At 40.3% G+C, this 20370-nt stretch overlaps 1 protein-coding gene across 1 annotated transcript in view; it reads left to right on the top strand.

The window, feature by feature from the left end:
• The window catches only part of LOC149779164 (multicopper oxidase 3-like), a 57775-nt gene that overhangs the window by 19554 nt on the left and 17851 nt on the right, over positions 1-20370 (top strand). Inside the window, exons 4-7 of the mRNA XM_089939721.1 lie at positions 3455-3621; positions 6122-6366; positions 7218-7470; positions 8752-9085. Of these exons, the coding sequence (XP_089795847.1) occupies positions 3455-3621; positions 6122-6366; positions 7218-7470; positions 8752-9085 (999 nt within the window). The remainder of the gene's footprint in view (positions 1-3454; positions 3622-6121; positions 6367-7217; positions 7471-8751; positions 9086-20370) is intronic.

Genomic DNA, 20370 nt, shown 5'->3' with positions numbered 1-20370 from the left:
TGTTTTTGTTTTTCTCACCCCCTAACAGTAACGTTTAACACTACCATAATTCTTAATTTACCTTGAATATATCTTTCCTACCTAATATGCACAGACGCACAACTACACATAATTCTTAGGACAGGCTGTAGAAGTAAAAAGCTAAATATACTGATATTATTTTTCACAAACTTTAAATTATTTCGAGGATGATAAATATGGTTGGAAACTATGCTGTATAACGCGGACAAAATAATGATTAGTTTTTGTTAGATTTTTGATGGGTATTTTCTTTAGCACTGGAAAGGGTCTTTTACGCATCTGAGGGATTTGGGTTGTTGAGAAATGTAGCACAACCCATTGAGTTTCGAGGACAAAACACCATCAATAAATTTTCCCCAGCGGGGGATGTTTTAAATTTTCATTTCCTCGGTTCAAGTATGTGTGTTTAGTTATATAATGATTAAGACAACAAAAATAGTTCGAAAGTCTCATGAATGCTACAAATGCATGCTTTATGAGTTTAGAATTATTTTGACCATGTAGTAACAAAACGGAGTGAGCATAAACGTAATAGTTAATGGCTTTCTAATGCGAAACTAAACATAAACCACACGGAAATTAGTGTACGTACACTTGTATAACTTGTTTCGAAATGTTGACTGTGTAGAGACAGATAAACTATTGCATTATGTTCAAAATTACCAGCAGAGTGGACAGTGTAGACCCTTATGGCATTACATTATAATAGGGTCAACGTTGATCGTATTTGTGTCGACTTATAAACAGGGATATATATGGTACTTATAGTCAGGTCTCCCAACATAATTTCAGAATAAGTCATGTACGCTTCATTCAAGGAAATCAGAATCCCCCTGACATTTTCTGAGAAACCCAATCCCATGCTTGACTTCACATACAACTATTTAGGATTTTTTTATTATTATGTTATTTCTGCTGCTTTTATAGATTAACTTTCTTAAAAATTTGTTTTGTTTCATAAGTTATTAATTACGTGATTCAAGAAAAGAAAAATAACCCCAAACAAAACCAAACCAAACTTATTTTTTAAATAATAAATAGTTAAATCGAATCACGACTCATATGTATGGGTACAGATTCGTTAAGATTAATTCAGACACTAAACAGGTTCATATGGCTATGAAGGTATACATTTGATTTCCTGGTTATTAGGACGGATGAAAATAACCACAAATAGCAAACTGGTCTCACGGTTTATTGTTCATAAAAAACTTACAAGTAATGTACAGTTTAGATTTTATTGAAGTCATCTGAACACTTGCAATTTTATCAATTTAATGGTTTATTGGTGAAACCATCCAAATATGATAATATCAGCTTATTTTCGGATGAAACACATTGCATCGTTCCCAATAACCCGGGAGCAAAGGTCATAACTTATGACAATGAGTTTTGACACATACGTTCTGGTAGTAACATTTCTGTTGATTACAGTTACAGTTACCACGTCATTTGTCAATTGACAATGGAGAATACAAATTAATTACTCCTTTGTTTTATGGCTAATTATCGTATTATTTTTTACCGATATATTTATTATATTTGAGCATTAACGTTTTGTATTAGGAGCTTCCCACTTAATATTCATTAAATATTCTGTCTGTATAAAGTGACTGGAATTCAGAACTTTCGTAGCCCAAATATAGGTCATATTAAGTTTCATCGCAGGTTTCATGGTTAATACTAATTAAATTAATCTATTAAATTGATAACCTTGTTATGTTATGGATAAGAGTATTTTCTGAAGAGTTGTCACCTATTTTCGATAGTTACTTTTTACGAGGCTACCACCTCTATAAGAAACAAATCTGTATTGGCGCTTTGCAAGTCAAGTTTAATATAATTTTACTACTGTTCTTAAAGTTTTATTAGTATAAATTTTGTATTAATGTTAATTAGTGGGATGACGTGTGTAACACAACATGTCTATACATATTTAAGACACCAACCTTTCATCGAACTTCTCCTTATTTTCAACAAAAGTGCAAAACCGATAGATCTTTCTCTTACGCACGCGTACATACATACAAATACACACATACATATTCGCACGTATATAAATGCATGTACGGAAGAAATGGGAGCTAAGTGCCTTTTCCAAGGTCACCAAGGCAGCCATCTCAAGCTGGCCAGTTTTTTCTTCTTTTTTTTTTCTCAGCACAAAATAGGCTATACATGGCGGCCAGTATAAATGGTGAAGGAAGAACCCGGGAAAACCCCGGGAAGAACCACCGATCCCCGAGAAGCTACTGGCAAACTTTCTCACATACCTACACTGGCCGAATTTGAGAATAGAACCCACGCAGACAGAGGTGAGATGGCACTGAACCGTAACGGTGAGCGCTTTAAATCACTCGGTCACTCGGGGTCCAGGCTGGCCAGGTAAACAAGTAATTGGATCTCGCTTATAATTGACTTACCGTTTATTATCAGCGTTTAATTTGTGCCTATTGAAGTATTATTATTCTTTTTGGGGGGAGGGACATGTCCGTTCTAATAATTTATTTTGTAACACCAAAATCAGAAGTTCGGTGGTTTTAAATCAGAAATACGCGTGGATTAGAGCGTCCAAGTCGGGTATTTCCAATACAATGTGTGCTTTGTGGGATTAACTTACGCGCATATGAAAAGTGTAAAAGAACGCACTTTAGCTAGCACTTTGAAATGCTGTGAGCGTGGATGAGGCCCCTATTCCTTCCCTCACGAAAAAAATGAAAATTACCCACGGTGAGGATATTAACCGGTCGTTTATGCCCGAACGGACGATAACTCTCTTGATAGAAGATCAGTCAGTCAATCAATGCTTACTGAGTTGCAGAACATAAAGTGAAAGTATAGTCAATGACAATGAACATTCGAGCTTGACGAGTCAGGTAGAAAATCAATTGTTATAAAACAACACAATAAAAACAACTATCCAAGCTTCTCTCATGAGCTGTAAATAATTTCTTTATCAGAACATATTGTTTTCAGAATAAAAGAATAATAGTATATATTTATTATCTGCTGAGTTTTATAGCTTTTTAAAATAAATGATTTCTTTTAATTATAGACTAAACATTTACTTTTGAACTTTGTGTCAAGTCGTTGATTTTTTCCCCATCATGATACATTTTCTTTCATCTTAAGACATTTTCTACTTTCTTCAACTAATACGAGGGATAAAATATCATCTTTTCTTCTTGAAATCAGAGCAAAAGGCAAGAGTACTAAAAACAACTATTTGGAATCCGGAATTTTATTTACTCCGCCTCTCCCGTTCCCTGTATATATATATATATATATATATATATATATATATATATATATATATATATATATATATATATATATATATAAGTATTGTAAGTTACTACATGCAATTTTCTGATTTCGCATTTTTATCGATATCAAAGAATATTTGGTCAGTAACCTTTTCTGTAAATTGGCGCAGATATGTGAAGGTGACACGGTAGTGGTGAATGTATATAACTCCTTGCTGAACAATGAAGGAACTGCTATTCACTGGCATGGCATTCTCCATCCCGACACGCCTTTCATGGACGGTGTCAGCATGATGACGCAGTGTGACATTCCTTCAAAGACTTCTTTCCAATATCGGTATGTTTGGTAAATTCCTTGAATATAACATACTGTTGCAAATGCAATAACCGTAAATGTAACAGAGTTCATTATTAAATGTAATAAATTACCGTACAGTTAAAACATCACCCTTAAATGTGCTGAAAGTTATCGACCATAAGTACCTTTACAATTGTAATAGTTATAAAGCTATTAGTTTTCTGTAAGTTAATTACATTGATAAGTTGAAATTCGTCCTTGTAACGGTTTGAAGATTAATGAATTTTACAAGATTGACCTGTCCGAAATCCATGTTAAATTAGCAAAAATGGAGTGTTTCTGAGTGACTCTCCGTACATATCTACCCATCATGTGCTATTATAATTTGCAACCTCAGACGTATGATAGAATGAACGGTAATTACGTCCAATATTTATAAGTTACTGTATTTGCATGGGTAAAGGTAAACGAAGTTTTTCGGATTAATACTACACGATCTCTGGGAGTGAAGTATTCATCCGAGAAAACGCGTTCATCTTTTCCCATACAAATGCAGTAACGTTTTTATTATATATTCATTTTCTTATTCTACCCAAGACTAAATTATGTTGTTGTTGTTGTTGTGGGGTTTAACGCCATTTTGCAGCACATGATAGGCTATACATGGCGGCCAGTATTAATGGTGACTAAATTATGAAAACATACACTACAAGAAACAAAGCAATTGAATTTATGCTGTAAAAAAAATACATAACCGTAGATTCATCAATACACAATGACGATATTAATGCGCACATAGCACCGCCCAGCGACCTTTGACTTCGTCGCGTGCTCAACAGTACTTTCAAATTTAATGGTCGTTTTGGTTATATAAAGTGAAATTTAGAGTCTTACTGTGAATGACTGTGCATTGCAATAGCATTTCCATTTGGTCTTGAATTGATGGTTTTTATTTTTATGCTGATCCAACTCACTTCTGCTTTTCTGATTATGATGGGCTGGATTACTGGATCAGTTCAGAGCAGTAAAGAGAATGAATATCAGCAGGAAATGTACTAAAATTTCCAGTACAGTTTAGCTATGTATTATGTTTTGCAGAATATATTCGGATTTACAGAACCAACTAAGAAAGTACAATGTGAGGAAATTCAAATATAAATAAAATTATTATAATGCTTTTTTACCAGCTGTAGAAGACATGTTGATGCCCTGTCATTTGCATGTCGCTGTTATAGCTATGACCTGTATCATACAGTCTGTATCTTCTGTCGCTAGTTTAACGTTGTATCAAAATCGTTACACAGGGAAAATTGCAGCTTATGTGTGAGAGCGAATTTAGCCAGCCGCAATAATAATTTTCCGTTTTTTGTTTTCGCTTATTGTCTTTGAGGCTTTAAGTTTCTTACCAAAACCTTCAGTTGGATTTTTTCTTGAATCTAGTATTTTGACAGACTTGTAAAATGGTACGTCTCTGATAGATATGCGATAGCCCTTGGCCGCAAAATGCTTTTCTATGATATATATATATATATATATATATATATATATATATATATATATATATATATATATATATATATATATATATATATATATATATATATATATATATATATATCCTGGAGAGCACTAGACATAGTCTTTACTATTCCAATTGCGAAAGAATATTTCTCCTAAATAACTGTTTCAATTTCAATGAACAGAACGGTATTTTCAATTACTGTGTCTCTTACGTTTGTTGTTGACATTGCAAATATCACGTTCATTGTGTGATTGGTTGAAAGTTTCGTTTCTGACTCCGTGAACTCGTCGACGTCGATAAATTTATTATCTATATTTTCAAATGGACTAAACTGCTCGTTTAGTCCATTCAAAAACAAATCTGATCAACCAAAACCTAACCAAAACCTAAAACATCTACTACATGAGTGTACATGATTGTTTACAAAGTATTTCCTAATACATGATACTATTTTTATGCACACGTGCGATGCACATGCTTGCAATATCAGTTTGTTCAGTATTCTAAAATACTAGACGATTCGGATAATGTAAAGTTAACGGAGACAAAAATGAACATATAATATTATCGTTTCTCCAGTTGACTGGCAATGTGCCCAGTGACAATGGTTTCTGGAATATCAGTGCGAGTACTGATGATATTTATTTTGCACAGTTTTTGATAATCCTTTTTATCATTCCACCAGGGCGCTAGCTTTGGGCTCTTTTATTTTATATAATAACTTTGCCGTTCAGCTGTACTAATTACCTGGTACATTTGATGGAAAGTGATGTCTCGCGATATATGGGAACTCGGTCTTGGTATCATTGTTAAAAACCGATTGAAAGCTTAATCAGTAGTTCATTCATAGAATCGTTGTCTCTCTGCTGTATTCACTGATCTTTTGATAGACATGCTCAGGTGTTATGCGTTATCTCTCAAGACAAGAGTTTTTAAATTTATTTTAAATTTGTCTGTTAAATATTGTTTTATTGACGTAGACAGGAGGAACTGACCGTTTTATTACTTTCCCGCTAGATTTAAGCCACCTAATCATGGGACGTATTACTGGCATGCGCACTCTGGTCTCCAACAAGCTGATGGCGTCTTTGGTTCCTTCGTTGTGCGACCAAAGACATCCGCTGTACAGCAGCTGTATGATTACGACCTTGCAGAACACACGGTGATCATTAATGAATGGTTTCATGAAACATCTATAAGCAAGTTTACCGCACATCATCATGCCATGCAGGATAACAGCCCGAAGTCCATTCTTATCAATGGTAATAAATAAATACGCAGTTATACAAGAACAAGATATGTTTGACAGGAAGGTCTAAGATTGTAATTTGTTTCATTTCGGGTGAGTCTATCGGTCTGTATGTCTGTCTCCTGTCTGCCTGCCTGTTTGTTTGTCTGTTTGCATACCTGATTGTATGTATGTATGTATGTATGTATGTATGATGTATGTATGTATGTATGTATGAAGGTAGGTAGGTAGGTAGGTAGGTAGGCAGGTAGGCAGGCATGTATGCATGTATGTATGTACGCATGTATGCATGCATGCATGTATGTGTGTGTGTGTGTGAATGAATGTATGTATGTATGTATGTATGTATGTATGAAGGTAGGTAGGTAGGTAGGCATGCATGCATGTATGTATGTATGTATGTATGTATGTATGGACATTTTTAGAATGTGAAAACGCATTTATGTACCATTTCAGTTCAAATGAGTCATACAGTTATCTGGGTTTGTAACTGCACGACTATCTTATCATTAAATGCATACATTGAAGGCAATGGGACGCATATAAACTGCGAAAATTAAAAACCAGGAACACTTTGTAGTTGAGAAATGGGAAAAATCGATGACAAAAGTTAAAGAATCTTTCACAAAGCTGTCTCTCTCTGTCTGAACCATCTCTTCATGCAATATGTTTCTATGAAGACCAAATTATACATAGTGCCGCACCATCTCTTCATGCAATATGTTTCTATGAAGACCAAATTCTACTCAGGGCCGCCATAAACATTCATTCACTAAGAAAACAAAATCTTGTAATATGGAAACAATGCTAAAATCAAATAAGTCTTGATGTTTTCCACTAATGAATTGATGTGTTTTAAACCAGGTAGAGGGGCCTGGGAAAATGAGCAGATTAATAACCAAGGCGTGATGGACCATGGGACTGGACAGGTGATGACTACCACTCTTGGCAGCAGGAGTCAATCAGTAACTTCAGCATCTGTTATCAGCACAACCAAACGAATGTCAACAACTCCCATGCTGATGGACCATAACCATCATGACACGACGGGAGGTAATATGGATATGACCAACATGTCGACGTCAGCTATCAACTTCACATCTCGTGCAGTTTTCAGGTAATATTTACTTAAATTTATAAGTATCGTGCTTTGCTACATGGTGGCTAAACTCACAAAGTAACGTACGTGGCAGATATTAAACACTAATTAATCTAATTATGCTAATATTATCTTAGTTTAAACTGCTAAACATCACATTGGAGTCATTTAAAGCATGCGATATTATTTCAGTGGTTCTTAAAGATAGGCGTTTTTGTTCTGGGCGTACCATTGTAAAAAGGAATGAGTGAACGTTAATCTCGTTTGCAGAGTATGCGGTTTAGTAGGGACAGCATGACCATCTAGTCGACTCAATTTATGGAAATAAATAAGATCGGAACGACACTAGATCAGCTATGGGATAACCAGGGTGTTCTTGTCTCCAAGATAAGATTTTGCATTGTTTTTTTAAAAAATAATACATTATAACATATCTAAAAATAATCATTCTACAACCATCTGATATGAAAATCAGCATAATTCACTATTTTGTTCCGATTTCATTTCTCTACAGTGCGAAACCCTCCAAATTGTTGACATCACATGGATAACCTCAAACATCTTCCAAATCGCGAGAAGTTAATATTAGTTATTTAATGCGTTATTCAAATAACTATGCATAATTTAAAAGTTTGTAAAGCAAATAATGTCCAACAGTCATTTCGGCAACGTTGAAAAGCAGACTTAATACTCACCAGTTGTCACATGTAGATAGTAAACAATCTTTGAGTCTCTAATCGTTTTGTATTCAGCTTGAATGGCAAACTCGGTGAAATGTTTTTAATGCAATCATCTAATAAATTGCAATATCACCGTCAGCTACGTGTATCAACGAGTCTCCCCCCCCCCCCAAAAAAAAAAAAAAAGAAACGAAGAAGAATTCAAATTGTTAACAGTAACCGAGTAAACTCAACTAGAACAACTTCATGAAAATCTACATTATATATAAAGTTTTCCTAAATAATCAGTTTAAAGAATCTTTTAATGTATATATATATATATATATATATATATATATATATATATATATATATATATATATATATATATATATATATATATATATAGTACGACATTACTCGGTATAGTTCGATCACACCTAGACTTTGTGAATTCAGCGGATCATACTCATCGCCTCGTGTCTCATAAAATCCGCTAATATCACATACACAATCGACATGATACAGCTTTCCAGAACATCATACCATAGTATATATACTTTATTTTGTTTCATTGCTTTTAAGACTATTGGATAAAAGCTCTTCAGCATTTCCCGAATGTTTGTGTCATAATTTACAGTGTAAAAAGAGGGATGAGTTATAGATTCAGGCTCATAGGCAACGGCGTGGTAAACTGTCCGCTGCAAGTTTCCATCGACAACCACACACTGAAGGTGATTGCCAGCGATGGCGTTGACACTGAACCGTACATGGCCAAAGCTATCAACATATACGCTGGGGAACGTTATGATATCGTTGTGCAAGCTTCTCAGCCTATCGGTAACTACTGGATTCGAGTCTTTGGCATGAGTGATTGTAAAACTGCAAACCAAACAGCGATTCTGCACTATGACACGGCCCCCATGGAGTTGCCAAAAGAAGATCCGAATGATTTTGACATACGTCAAGATATTGTAAGTTCTGTGATGCCAATAATTAGGTATATTTTATAAGACTTCATTTCTGGTTAAGGTGGGTGCTGAATGCTAGTGTTAATCGAGAATTTCTAAAACAAATACATTATCATCTTGCAACCCGACAAGTCAGTTTTTGATCAGGGAGTGATTATAAAATTTATGCAAATTTAGAAAGTAATTTTTACAACAACACAAAAAAAAGCTGACACCGATGCCATTTACAGACCTTAGTCACATACTAAATAGATTCATTAAATAGATAGAACGTTTTGGGGATGCAAGAATGCTCATATTGACAGGGTAGTAGTATATGGGGTCACCCTAGCGACAATGGGAATTAGCATTACAGAGACCCCTGGGTCACTCTAGCGACAATGGAAATTTAACATGGAGAAAAATCGTGGGTCACTCTGGCGACAAGGGAAATTTAACATAGAGAAAAATCGTGGGTCACTCTGGCGACAAGGGGAATTGAACATGGAGAAAAATCGTGGGTCACTCTGGCGACAAGGGGAATTGAACATGGAGAAAAATCGTGGGTCACTCTAGGGACAAGGGGAATTGAACATGGGGAATAGAGTCTGGGTCTGTCTAGGGACAAGGGGAATTGAATATGGGATTTTTTTTTTTAATTTTTTTAAATTTAAATTTAAATTTAAATTTACAAAAAGGGGTAGGCAATGGAAAGGCTATCTCTTTTCGAGAAATATGGCTGGCCCTGAAAAGGGCCTTTGGGTTTATGTTAATATTAACATAGACGGCATCTGTCACATCTTCTTCTTCTTCTTCTTAAACTCCTTCTAACTGCCGGTCCATACACAAGTACCCTCTTGAGACATCCTTGTCTTTCTATGTAAACTCTCCTCATCCATTGACTAGTATCTGTCCTATCAACAACAGTCCACTTGGACCTGACATACATGAGCATGTCCGTCCTAAACATCATGGAAGACACAAGGGTGGATGACTCAACTGTGGTCCACATCTTGAAGCGACGAGAATAGGTGAATCAATGCAGTGAACTGCGCTTATTTATAGGTACAGGAAGGATTGAAACGGATTGAATTCATTCACCAATCCGAACACGCGTTACAAAATTCAGTCAGCTCGCATCCAATCCGAAGAGAGCAGTCTGTGACGTCACGTGGTCTATATAGATTCGTTAGCGCTTGTGTGCAGTCAGTCTGTGCAACAGTGATTCAACATGACGGAAACTCAGAAAACGATCCATTGGGGTGCACCAGCAGGGTAGACTGCCCAAGGGAACCCGGACTTACTTTCAGAAGAGGTACATTGGGATTTTGTGGATTTTCTTACCTCGCAAGAATTTGTTCCGGAACCTTCGTTACCTTCTTCATTACCGCAAGTGGAGAATTTTAGACAGAGACAGAAAGAAGAATTGGAGAAATTTATGCAACGACAAAAGGAAGCGGAACAAGCTTTTCTCCTACAGCAACAGCAACAGCAACAAGAAGAGGTAAGAAAAAAACAACAGCAACAACAGCAAGAAGAAGTAGCAGCAAAGAAACAAGAGGGTGAAAATCAAACGGCTACGGTACTGTTGGACATTTTAGCGGAGTTAAGGAGTCTGAAACAAATGTATCAGACTTCTTTATCACGACCGAAGAGAATACGACCTTCCCGAGCTAAACACGCCAACCCTGTGACTAAGCCTATCGTACCACCCTTAGTGATTTCAACCCAATCATCAGAAGTAGGCCTTGGCCGTGGCAAAGGCTTAAGGCAGTTAAAGTTGATTGGTTAAACTCACCCCTACACCAAAAAAGGCCCTTTTCAGGGCCACCCACATTTCTCGAAAAGAAATACAATTTCAATTTGCCAATAACTCAAAAATAAACCCCACCCATTTTACCCTTATAGTACGTGTCTGTGTATGAGTGCGTGAGTGTAGCTTCTTATTTTAAAATCAAAACTCAAAGACACTTACCTTATATCATTCATGTATTCTTCTCTCCATTTTTTACAATCCAATCCACAATTCACAACACAACACTTTAATAAAAAGTTCATTGACTTCTTCTTTCTCCTTATTTAGTCTCTCTGTTTTTTCAATTTCTTCACCGTCTTTTCCTCTTCTTTCTCCTCATTTTCTTCCCTTCTTCTTTTCTTCTCCTGTTTCTTTGCCTCTTGTAAATAGAATTGTCTTCTTTCTTCCTCTTCTTCCTCTGAAGAATCCCTCTCTTCTTTCGAAGAATCCCTCTCTTCTTCTGAAGAATCCTTCTTTTCTTCTGACTCCTCTTGTTTCTTTTTTGGGCAATCTGGAGACCAATGTCCTTTTTCTTTACAATAATAACAGGTATCTTGACTTTTGTCCTTTTTAGCCCCTGTTTTTTTTCTTTTTTGACGGTCTGGACACTCTGAAGACCAATGCTCTTTCTTCTGACAGATATAGCAAGTATCTTGACTTTTATCTCGAAAGGAAGGAGAATAGTCCGTCGGCTGGTCTGAAGAGAATTTTCTAATGACCCCTCGCAAAGCTCTGACGAAACGTTCCATCTGGGTAGTCTCTTCCATCGTTCTCCTCGGTTTGAGAGTGAAATGAATAGTGAAAGGACAAGACACACCCTTTTTATATACGCTGGTTTGCCATGACTATAAATTAGTCTATGGTGTTTGAACTTGAGTCATTTGACGTTTTGCACTCAAGATGAAACGATCCTATTCATTCGAGAAGAAAGAAGAAGAAGAAAGTAAGAGGCAGAAACGTGATTTATCGCCTCGTACCAGGGCTGAAATCTTGGCACAAATTCATGCCAGTGATTTTGAAGAGGACATGAGTGAACCAGAATCCGAACCCTCTAAACCAAGTTCACCACCCTTAGTCAACCCTGAAAAGTACTATTCCATTCGAGAGACGGAAAAGCGCTCCTCTAGAAAATTTAGAACCACGGCTTACACCTACACGGTGAAGTTTAAAGATTTCAAGGCCGACGTACCCTTGGAGAAAGCAGAAGGGTTTATCACCGAGATGTGGGATTCTTTGCTCACCGCACTCAAGCGACAATGTCAACCCAAAGAAGACGATCGCTTGACACTATCCATAGATCACGACGGTTTGAAATCCCCTGTTTGGATCGAGTTTAGCAGACCCGCAGAACTAACCCCTTCCAAAATCATGGACAAGATTCAACACGTACAACAATCTAATGACCAGTTTGACATCACCGATGGTAAAGCCACACTGAAAATGGCCCACGTCTCTCTTCCTCAAGGGACAGGACGCAAAAAGATGTTATTGGTGGACGACCTTCGCAACACCAAAACAAGTCTCGTCCGAATTCACAACCCTCAAGACCAGATGTGTTTAGCCCGTGCCATCGTGGTGGGACGAACCTATGCCAACAAGAACGACACGGTAGAATGGAAAAGAACCTGGAAAACTATTCAACGATCGGACCGAGCCAAACAACGAAACGAAGCAGAACTCCTGTTACAACAAGCCGGACTGTCCAAAGACACACCCTGTGGCATTCCTGAGATGCAAAAATTGCAAGATGCCCTAGCTCCACGCTACACCTTGAAAGTGCACCCTCAAGAAATGCGTGGGTCTCTGTTGTTTCGAGGCCAAGATTTTAAGGACGGAAAATACATTCATGTCTATCATCACGATGAACATTTCGATACCATTACCAGTATCACCGGATTCCTGGGATATGTTTATTATTGTGAGAAATGTGACTATGGTTATAACAATCGAGAGCAACACAAACATTGTGGATGGAAATGCCCAGGATGTTTAGCCTCTCCACCCTGTCTGAGCGAAGAACCAGTGCCTTGTTCAACTTGTCTGCGCACGTTTGTCAGTCCTACCTGTTACCAACAACATTTGAAAACACAAGGTTCACAGAAGAAATGTGCTTGTCAACTGCTGAGAATGTGCCCTACCTGTGGACAAGGCATACGTACCAATAGTACCAAGGCACACGTATGTCGAGGAAAGAAAAAATGTCACATTTGTCACCACATCGTGGACTTGGAACACGAATGCTACGTGCAAAAATACCAACCCCCACCAGAGAAAGAGGACGGTCACAAGAAGAAAGGCAATTTCATCTTTTTCGATTTCGAATGCATGCAAGAGACTGGCATTCACATTCCTAATTTCTGCGTGGCTCATCGAGCGTGCGAGAAGTGCATTCAAGAACCTATCTTCAGTCATTGCCCTCACTGCAGCAAGATTCCTGGAGGACGTGAAAAAATCTTTCGGGGACCAAACACGTTAGCCGATTTTGCCCAATGGGTCTTAGACCCCATCGACAAGACGTGGAGCCAAGAGGACATCGAACGTTACGGAGATTGTCATCGTCATGCCACGGTGATGGCTCATAATTTCTCCGGATACGATGGACAGTTTCTTCTCAGATACTATACGGAACAAGGCACCGAACGTCCTAAAGTCACATTGAACGGAGCCAAAATCATTTTCATGCAAGTGGGACAAGTACAGTTTAAAGATTCGATGAGTTACTTGGCCATGCCTTTGAGTCGAATGCCTAAAACGTTTGGAATGACAGAAATGGCTAAAGGGTACTTTCCACACTTTTTCAATACGGAAGCCAATCAACATGCCGTTCTACCCCATTTACCTGAGGCTCACTATTACGACCCCGACAACATGCGTACCGAACAACGAGAAGCTTTCTACGCTTGGTACCAGGCTCATGCCTCTGACCCCTTCGACTTTCAGGAAGAAATGTTAAAGTATTGTCGTTCCGACGTGGACATTTTACGACGTTGCTGTGGAAAATTTCGAGAACTGTTCATGGAACACGGAGGGGTCGATCCTTTGAAAGAAGCTTGCACCATTGCCAAAGCGTGTTCCTTAGTGTACCGCCAACGATTCATGCCTGAAAAGACCGTGGCTGTCATCAGTCCTCAAACGACCCACTATGTCAAGCGTCAATACTCGGTCAAAGCCCTACGTTGGTTACATTACTTGTGCGACAAGGAAGACAAATGGATTCAGCATGCCCGCAACGGAGGAGGCGAAAAGACCATCGGAACGTATTCGGTAGATGGCTGGGACTTAGAAAACCCCAAGATCGTGTACGAGTTTAACGGTTGCTTATTTCACGGATGTCCCGTCTGTTACCCTGACCGTGACACTAAAAATCAGTTTTTGCAACGAACCATGGAAGACTTGTACCAGGACACTTGTCAGCGACGCCTAAAGTTAGAACAGCAAGGATACCAAGTGGTGGAAATGTGGGAACACGAGTACGATCACCGTTTGAAAACCGATCCCGAGTTTAAACGCCTCGTGGAAAGTTACCAGTTCATGGACCCGCTGAACCCGAGGGATAGTTTGTACGGAGGAAGGACCAATGCCACCTGTTTGCTGTACCAAGCCGACGAAGAGAAAGGAGAAGAAATCAAATACTTGGACGTGTGTTCGCTGTATCCCTACGTGTGCAAATATTGTCGCTTTCCTGTAGGGCACCCGCAATTGTTGACGGAACACATCGACCTGAAAAACATTCGACAATACGAAGGCTTGATCAAGTGTAAAGTTTTGCCTCCCACGAACCTATACCATCCCGTCTTACCTCACCATTGTCAAGGCAAACTGATGTTTCCCTTGTGCCGTACTTGTGCCGAAACGTGCAACCAGGACCAACCTTGCCATCACAGCCAGGAAGAACGTGCCTTGACGGGAACCTGGGTCAGCGTGGAATTGTTCAAAGCTCTGGACATGGGATACCAACTGTTAGAAGTGTACGAAATTTGCCACTTTCCCAAGACACAACAGTACCACAAGGGTGACCCTACTCAGAAAGGCATTTTCGCCGACTACGTGGATGCCTTTTTGAAACTGAAACAAGAAGCCAGCGGCTATCCTTCCTGGTGTCACACTCCCGAAGACCAAATACAATTCAAAGAGAAATACTACGCACAAGAAGGCATCTCTTTAGACCACATCGAAAAAAACGAAGGCAGGCGATCGTTTGCCAAAGTGATGTTAAATTGCTTGTGGGGTAAAATGGCACAACGACCGTGTTTACCCAAGACGGAATATTTGACAGAACCTTCCCGCTACTTCCAGATGATTCACGACAAAACCAAATACATGAAACACGTGGACGTCGTTCGAGAGGATTTGATCTTGGTCAATTACGAAGAAGATCTGGACTTTGTACAAGACGACCCTTTTGGAAATGTCATCATTGCGGCTTACGTGACAGCTCATGCTCGCTTAAAATTGTACGAAGCTTTAGAACTGTTAGAAGAACGCGTCCTGTACATTGACACTGACAGTTGCATTTACATCCATCACCCGATTCAACAGCACCCTGACATCGAAGGAGACCGTTTAGGAGCCTGGACAGACGAGCATCCCGACGACAAGATTCTAAGTTTCGTCAGTGGTGGTCCCAAAAATTACGGCTACGAATACCGGGACAAACAAGGAGAAGTGCACACGATGTGCAAAGTGAAAGGACTGACTCTGAATCATCGTACCAGTCGAGTGGTCAACTTTGGGGTATTGAAAGAAGCCTTGCAATCGGGAGAGGATGGAAACTTTAAAGTGACCACCTATCAACCGAACAAGATTGTACGTTTACCCACTCACCACATCGTCAGTCGACCCTTGGAAAAAGTCTATCAAATTGTATACCAGAAGCGAGTGCGACTTCCCAATCACTTCACCTTACCGTACGGTCACGTCGGTATTGGTCTGTATATAAAAAGATCGATAGTTCATTGTTCATTGAAGTAACTTACCATGTCGTTAACGAAGAAGAAACCAGATTGGTTAGGAGTCAAATGTTGGACATCACCGAGACCAGGGTTTTGAGACTTGGACACAAGAGGCGACCCAGTATGCACGAGAGTTATTCAAGGAAAAAAGTTACTTTTCAACCTGTATTAGTGACGGTGCCAGAAGAACCCGTCACCCAGGACAGGACTGTCGTGGACAGGCCTGAAAGACCCTTTCGGGAGGACACTTGTGTGACCTTACCCCTACTATAGAACTGGTTATAACTTTACCCAAAACATGTTGTACAGACACTTGTGTTTATTCCACGTTCATGGTTATCATGTGCCTTTTATTCTTGTACTTAAGCCTTTGGCTTTTATGTATTTTTGTCTTTCGTATTCATGTTTGAAACATTCAATAAACGTGTTCTGAAAAAGTATATAAACTCTTGTCTTGTTTGTTTTTCGTGTCACAAGTGACATTTCTCACACCATGGCTACCTCTGCTGTCTCTGCTCCCTCTTCCTCTACTGTCAAAGTCATCGACGAACATTTAGATCGTGCCAGTTGGGAGGCTTTGTATCTTCGCCATCCCTTTAACATGCTCATTGCTGGACCTAGCGGTTCAGGCAAAACCGAATTCGTCAAACGTTTGATCGAACATAAACATCATTTGATCGATCGACCCCCTCAACGAATCGTGTGGTGTTACAAAGAGTGGCAATCGGCGTACAGCCTCTTGCGAGAAAGTCAAGGCGATTCCATCGTGTTTGTGGAAGGCATTCCTAAAGAAGACGACGGCATCGTCTCTGACTCCCGTCTAACCTATTTGGTCATTTTCGACGACATGTTAGGAGAAGACGAAGAAGAAATTAAACTGTGGTTCACGCGCAAAGGGCATCACCGTAATGCCAGTGTCGTTTACATCACCCAAAATTTGTTTCAACAAAGTAAAGCCCATCGCACCATCAGTCTCAATGCGCATTACGTGGTCTTGTTTAAAAGCCCTCGAGATAAATTGCAAGTGCAAGTCTTAGCCAAACAGTTAGGAACGCCTTGGCTGACTCAGGCGTACGACGATGCCACTCAAACGCCACACGCCTATTTACTCGTCGATTTGAAACCTACGACTCCCGAGGATTTGCGATTTCGTACCCACTTGTTTCACCACTGGTGCCAAGACGGAGGGCCTGTCCTGTACACGTCTCCGTCCTCGACTTCATTTCACTCCCCATAAAAAATCTATAAAAACCTCAGACCCTTTTTCGTCTGTCTCACTCTCAGTGCGAACATGACGTCCCTTCAGTCGCATCTTCCCGTCAAATTGATTCGTGCCTTGTATGGCATCAGTCGAGAAAAAGATCCACAAACACGAGCTCGTGTCTTAGAAGCTAGTCTCAAAGAAGTCTTACGATGGTTCACGGTGACGGCACGTCAATTACTCCAAGGAATCATTCAGATTCCTCATCAAACCAAACGCTTTTTCGATCGAAACAAAGTCGCTTTGGTCCAACTGGCCGATCCCCGCATCGACACTCAAACCAAAAAACAAATCATTTTGAAACCTGGAGGGAGCGGTACTCTAGGAGGGGTCATCATTCGCTCACTCTTAAGATGGGATCCTAATACCCCCAAAGTTATACCCAAGAAAAAAGTCCAACGAAGCCCCAAGAAGAAAAAGACCAGGTCCCCAAGGAGAACTTCTCCAGTGGCAGGACCCTCCTCTGACCAGACACCACCACCACCCCGGAAAAAGAAAAGAAGCCCCCAGAAAAAGAAAAGTCCACAGAAAACTAGTCGCAAGAGAGGCACTTCGGCCAGGACGCAACCTTACACTCGCAAACCACGACCTGCCACGGCGGTGACTGCGTCTCCGGCAGCTTCACGTTTGTCCACTTCTCCGTTAATGACACCCAGAACTGAAGAGTACTTGGAGACGTTGATCACACCAAGAACTTCTCCGTTGATGACCCCCAAAAGAACTTCCCCAGTGGCAGGACCTTCCAATTTAGTGGCAGTGGCTGCTGCTCACAAAGTACCTTCTCCCAAAATCAAAGTCCAAGAAAGATCGGGCATGTTACAAAGTTTACTGGATTTGTCCAAGCAAGAACTGGCTCGATTTAGTCCGTTACGTACCCCTGCACGACGTGTCATGCCTGTCCTCAAACTAATACGACGTAAAGACAATCAGTGGCGACGCGTTCCAGTATAAAAAAGGCCTGTGACCAAGTCGGGTATCAGTGTTTTTTGGTGCTCCTGAAGACTCAAAGATGTCACCCTCCAGAAAACCCCAAGGAAAGAAAAGGAAAGGACTGCCACCACGTTTAGCCAAACATGGGGACATGTTATCTGTCCTGTCCAAAGCTTCTCCACCCCTACGAAAAAAACTCATTCAAACAGCCTCCAAAGAGGTCATCGATACCGTGTGCGAATGTTGTTTGAACGTTTTGAAAGGCACGATCCCTTTGTCCAAACACCAGAAACAATGCTTAGGCAAACATCGTCACGTTCTTCGCCAAATGGTTCAAAAGAAAATTCCCATTCGTCAAAAAAAGAAGATGTTAGTGCAACGTGGAGGTATTTTACCTCTCTTGTTAGGCCCCATACTGAAAGGAGTCTTGGGAACCATGTTGGGAGGACTGATGGGAGCAAGATAAAAAGGCCTCGGAAGTTCCAAGATCTCAGAATCGACCCCTGACAACCCCATGGAAGGACGAAAACTAGCTTTAGTGCCTTACAAACGATGGATGGAATACCATCGGTGGCAAGAACAACACACCCCGCATTTACCTTCCAATCCCCATTTGAGCGAGATGTCCCAGTTACAACACGAATTGCAGTCCTTGATGGATCGCCAAGATTTGTCCGAAACAGAAAAATCGCAAAAGTACGGTCAGCTCTTGCAACGACTGCAACTCTTTCACCAGAAAGCTTTAGACGAAACAGCTCTACCCACTCTGAAAGATTTTAAGACCTTGATGAAACGTCCAGCACCAGTACCAGTACCAGTACCAGTACCACCAGTACCCGTGACCAAGACAGAGAAAGGAGAAGAAGAGGAAGGGTTTCAAACTCCACCAGAAAAAGTACGCAAGTTAACAACACCACCTACCTCCAGAATTGGATGGATTAAAAAGATGATGGCCACCCCTTCTTCCTCACAAGAGAAAAAGAAAGTGAAGACAGAAGTGAAGACAGAAGTGAAACAAGAACCGATATCCCCCGCTCAGACATCCTTCTCCTCTTCGACACCTATTGCTGGCCGCACACGCAAAGCATTGCAATCCAAGAAAATACCCCAAGAGAAAAAGAGTAGCCTCCTCCAAGAGTGGGTGTCTTATTAACACACCAACCAACACACCAAAAATGGAAAAAGTCTTAGCCAGCATTTACTACGATCCCTCGCATCCTGCAGGTTACGCAGGAGTTCAAAAATTATATCGTGCTGCCAAAACGCGACTGAAAAGTCTCCGTTTACCTCAAGTGCAACGATGGTTACAAGAACAAGCTACCTACACTTTACACAAACCCATTCGACGCAAGTTTGCCAGAAGTCGCACCTGAGTGGAAGGCATCGATCATCAATGGCAAGCCGATTTAGCCGATGTCTCTCATTTGGCCAGCTACAATCGTGGCTACAAATATTTGTTTTGTGTCATCGACGTCTTTTCCAAATTTGCTTGGGTCGTGCCCTTGACTTCCAAATCGAGCAGCGAGTTAGTGCGAGCCCTGCAACGGGTGTTGAAACAAAGCGGTCGTCACCCTCTTCGATGGCAAACGGACAAAGGCACCGAATTTCTGAACCAAGCTTTCCAAAAAGAATTAAAGAAACGTGACATTCATTTTTTTACCACCGAGAATCCCGAAACCAAAGCCAGCATCGTGGAACGTTTTCAACGCACTTTGAAAGAACGCATGTGGAAATATTTTACGCATCACCACACTCTGAAGTACATCGACATCTTACCGCACCTGGTGCAAGCGTACAACCAATCTTACCATCGAAGCATCGGACGTGCTCCGCAAGACGTGACTCCCGACAACGAAGTGTTGGTGTTTGAGCGTCTGTTTGGTACGTCCCCGACGAGGGCTGTCCCCGAGAAAAGTGGAATGTTGGCCGTAGGAGATTGGGTGCGCATTGGCAAAACCAAACGCACTTTCGACAAAGGTTACTTACCTAACTGGACGACCGAATTGTTTCGCGTCACTGGACGAGTGCATGGCCGTCATCCTGCCGTCTATAAATTGGAAGACATGAACGGAGAAGTGCTCAAAGGAACGTTTTATTTGCCCGAGTTACAACGTGTCACCAAAAACGAAGACGACGTGTACGACATCGAAAGCATTCTCGAACGCAGAACCCGTAAAGTGGGCAAACGACGTGTCAAAGAAGTCAAAGTACGTTGGAAAGGATATCCACCCAGTTTCGATTCTTGGATCGACGCTTCGCAAGTCATCGACTATAAAAAGAAGTGACCATCATGCCCTTTCACACAGCAGACTCAGCTACGTCGACCACTCCTCCTTCACCTAGTTCTTCTGTGCAAGATTTACAAAAACAA

The sequence above is a fragment of the Sinohyriopsis cumingii genome, chromosome 17, assembly GCF_028554795.1.
Source record: "Sinohyriopsis cumingii isolate HCF-2022 chromosome 17, ASM2855479v2, whole genome shotgun sequence".
NCBI classification, from domain to species: domain Eukaryota; kingdom Metazoa; phylum Mollusca; class Bivalvia; order Unionida; family Unionidae; genus Sinohyriopsis; species Sinohyriopsis cumingii.
The sequence above is the reverse complement of the archived record's forward strand: the minus strand, read 5'-3'. Positions and strand labels throughout refer to the sequence as shown.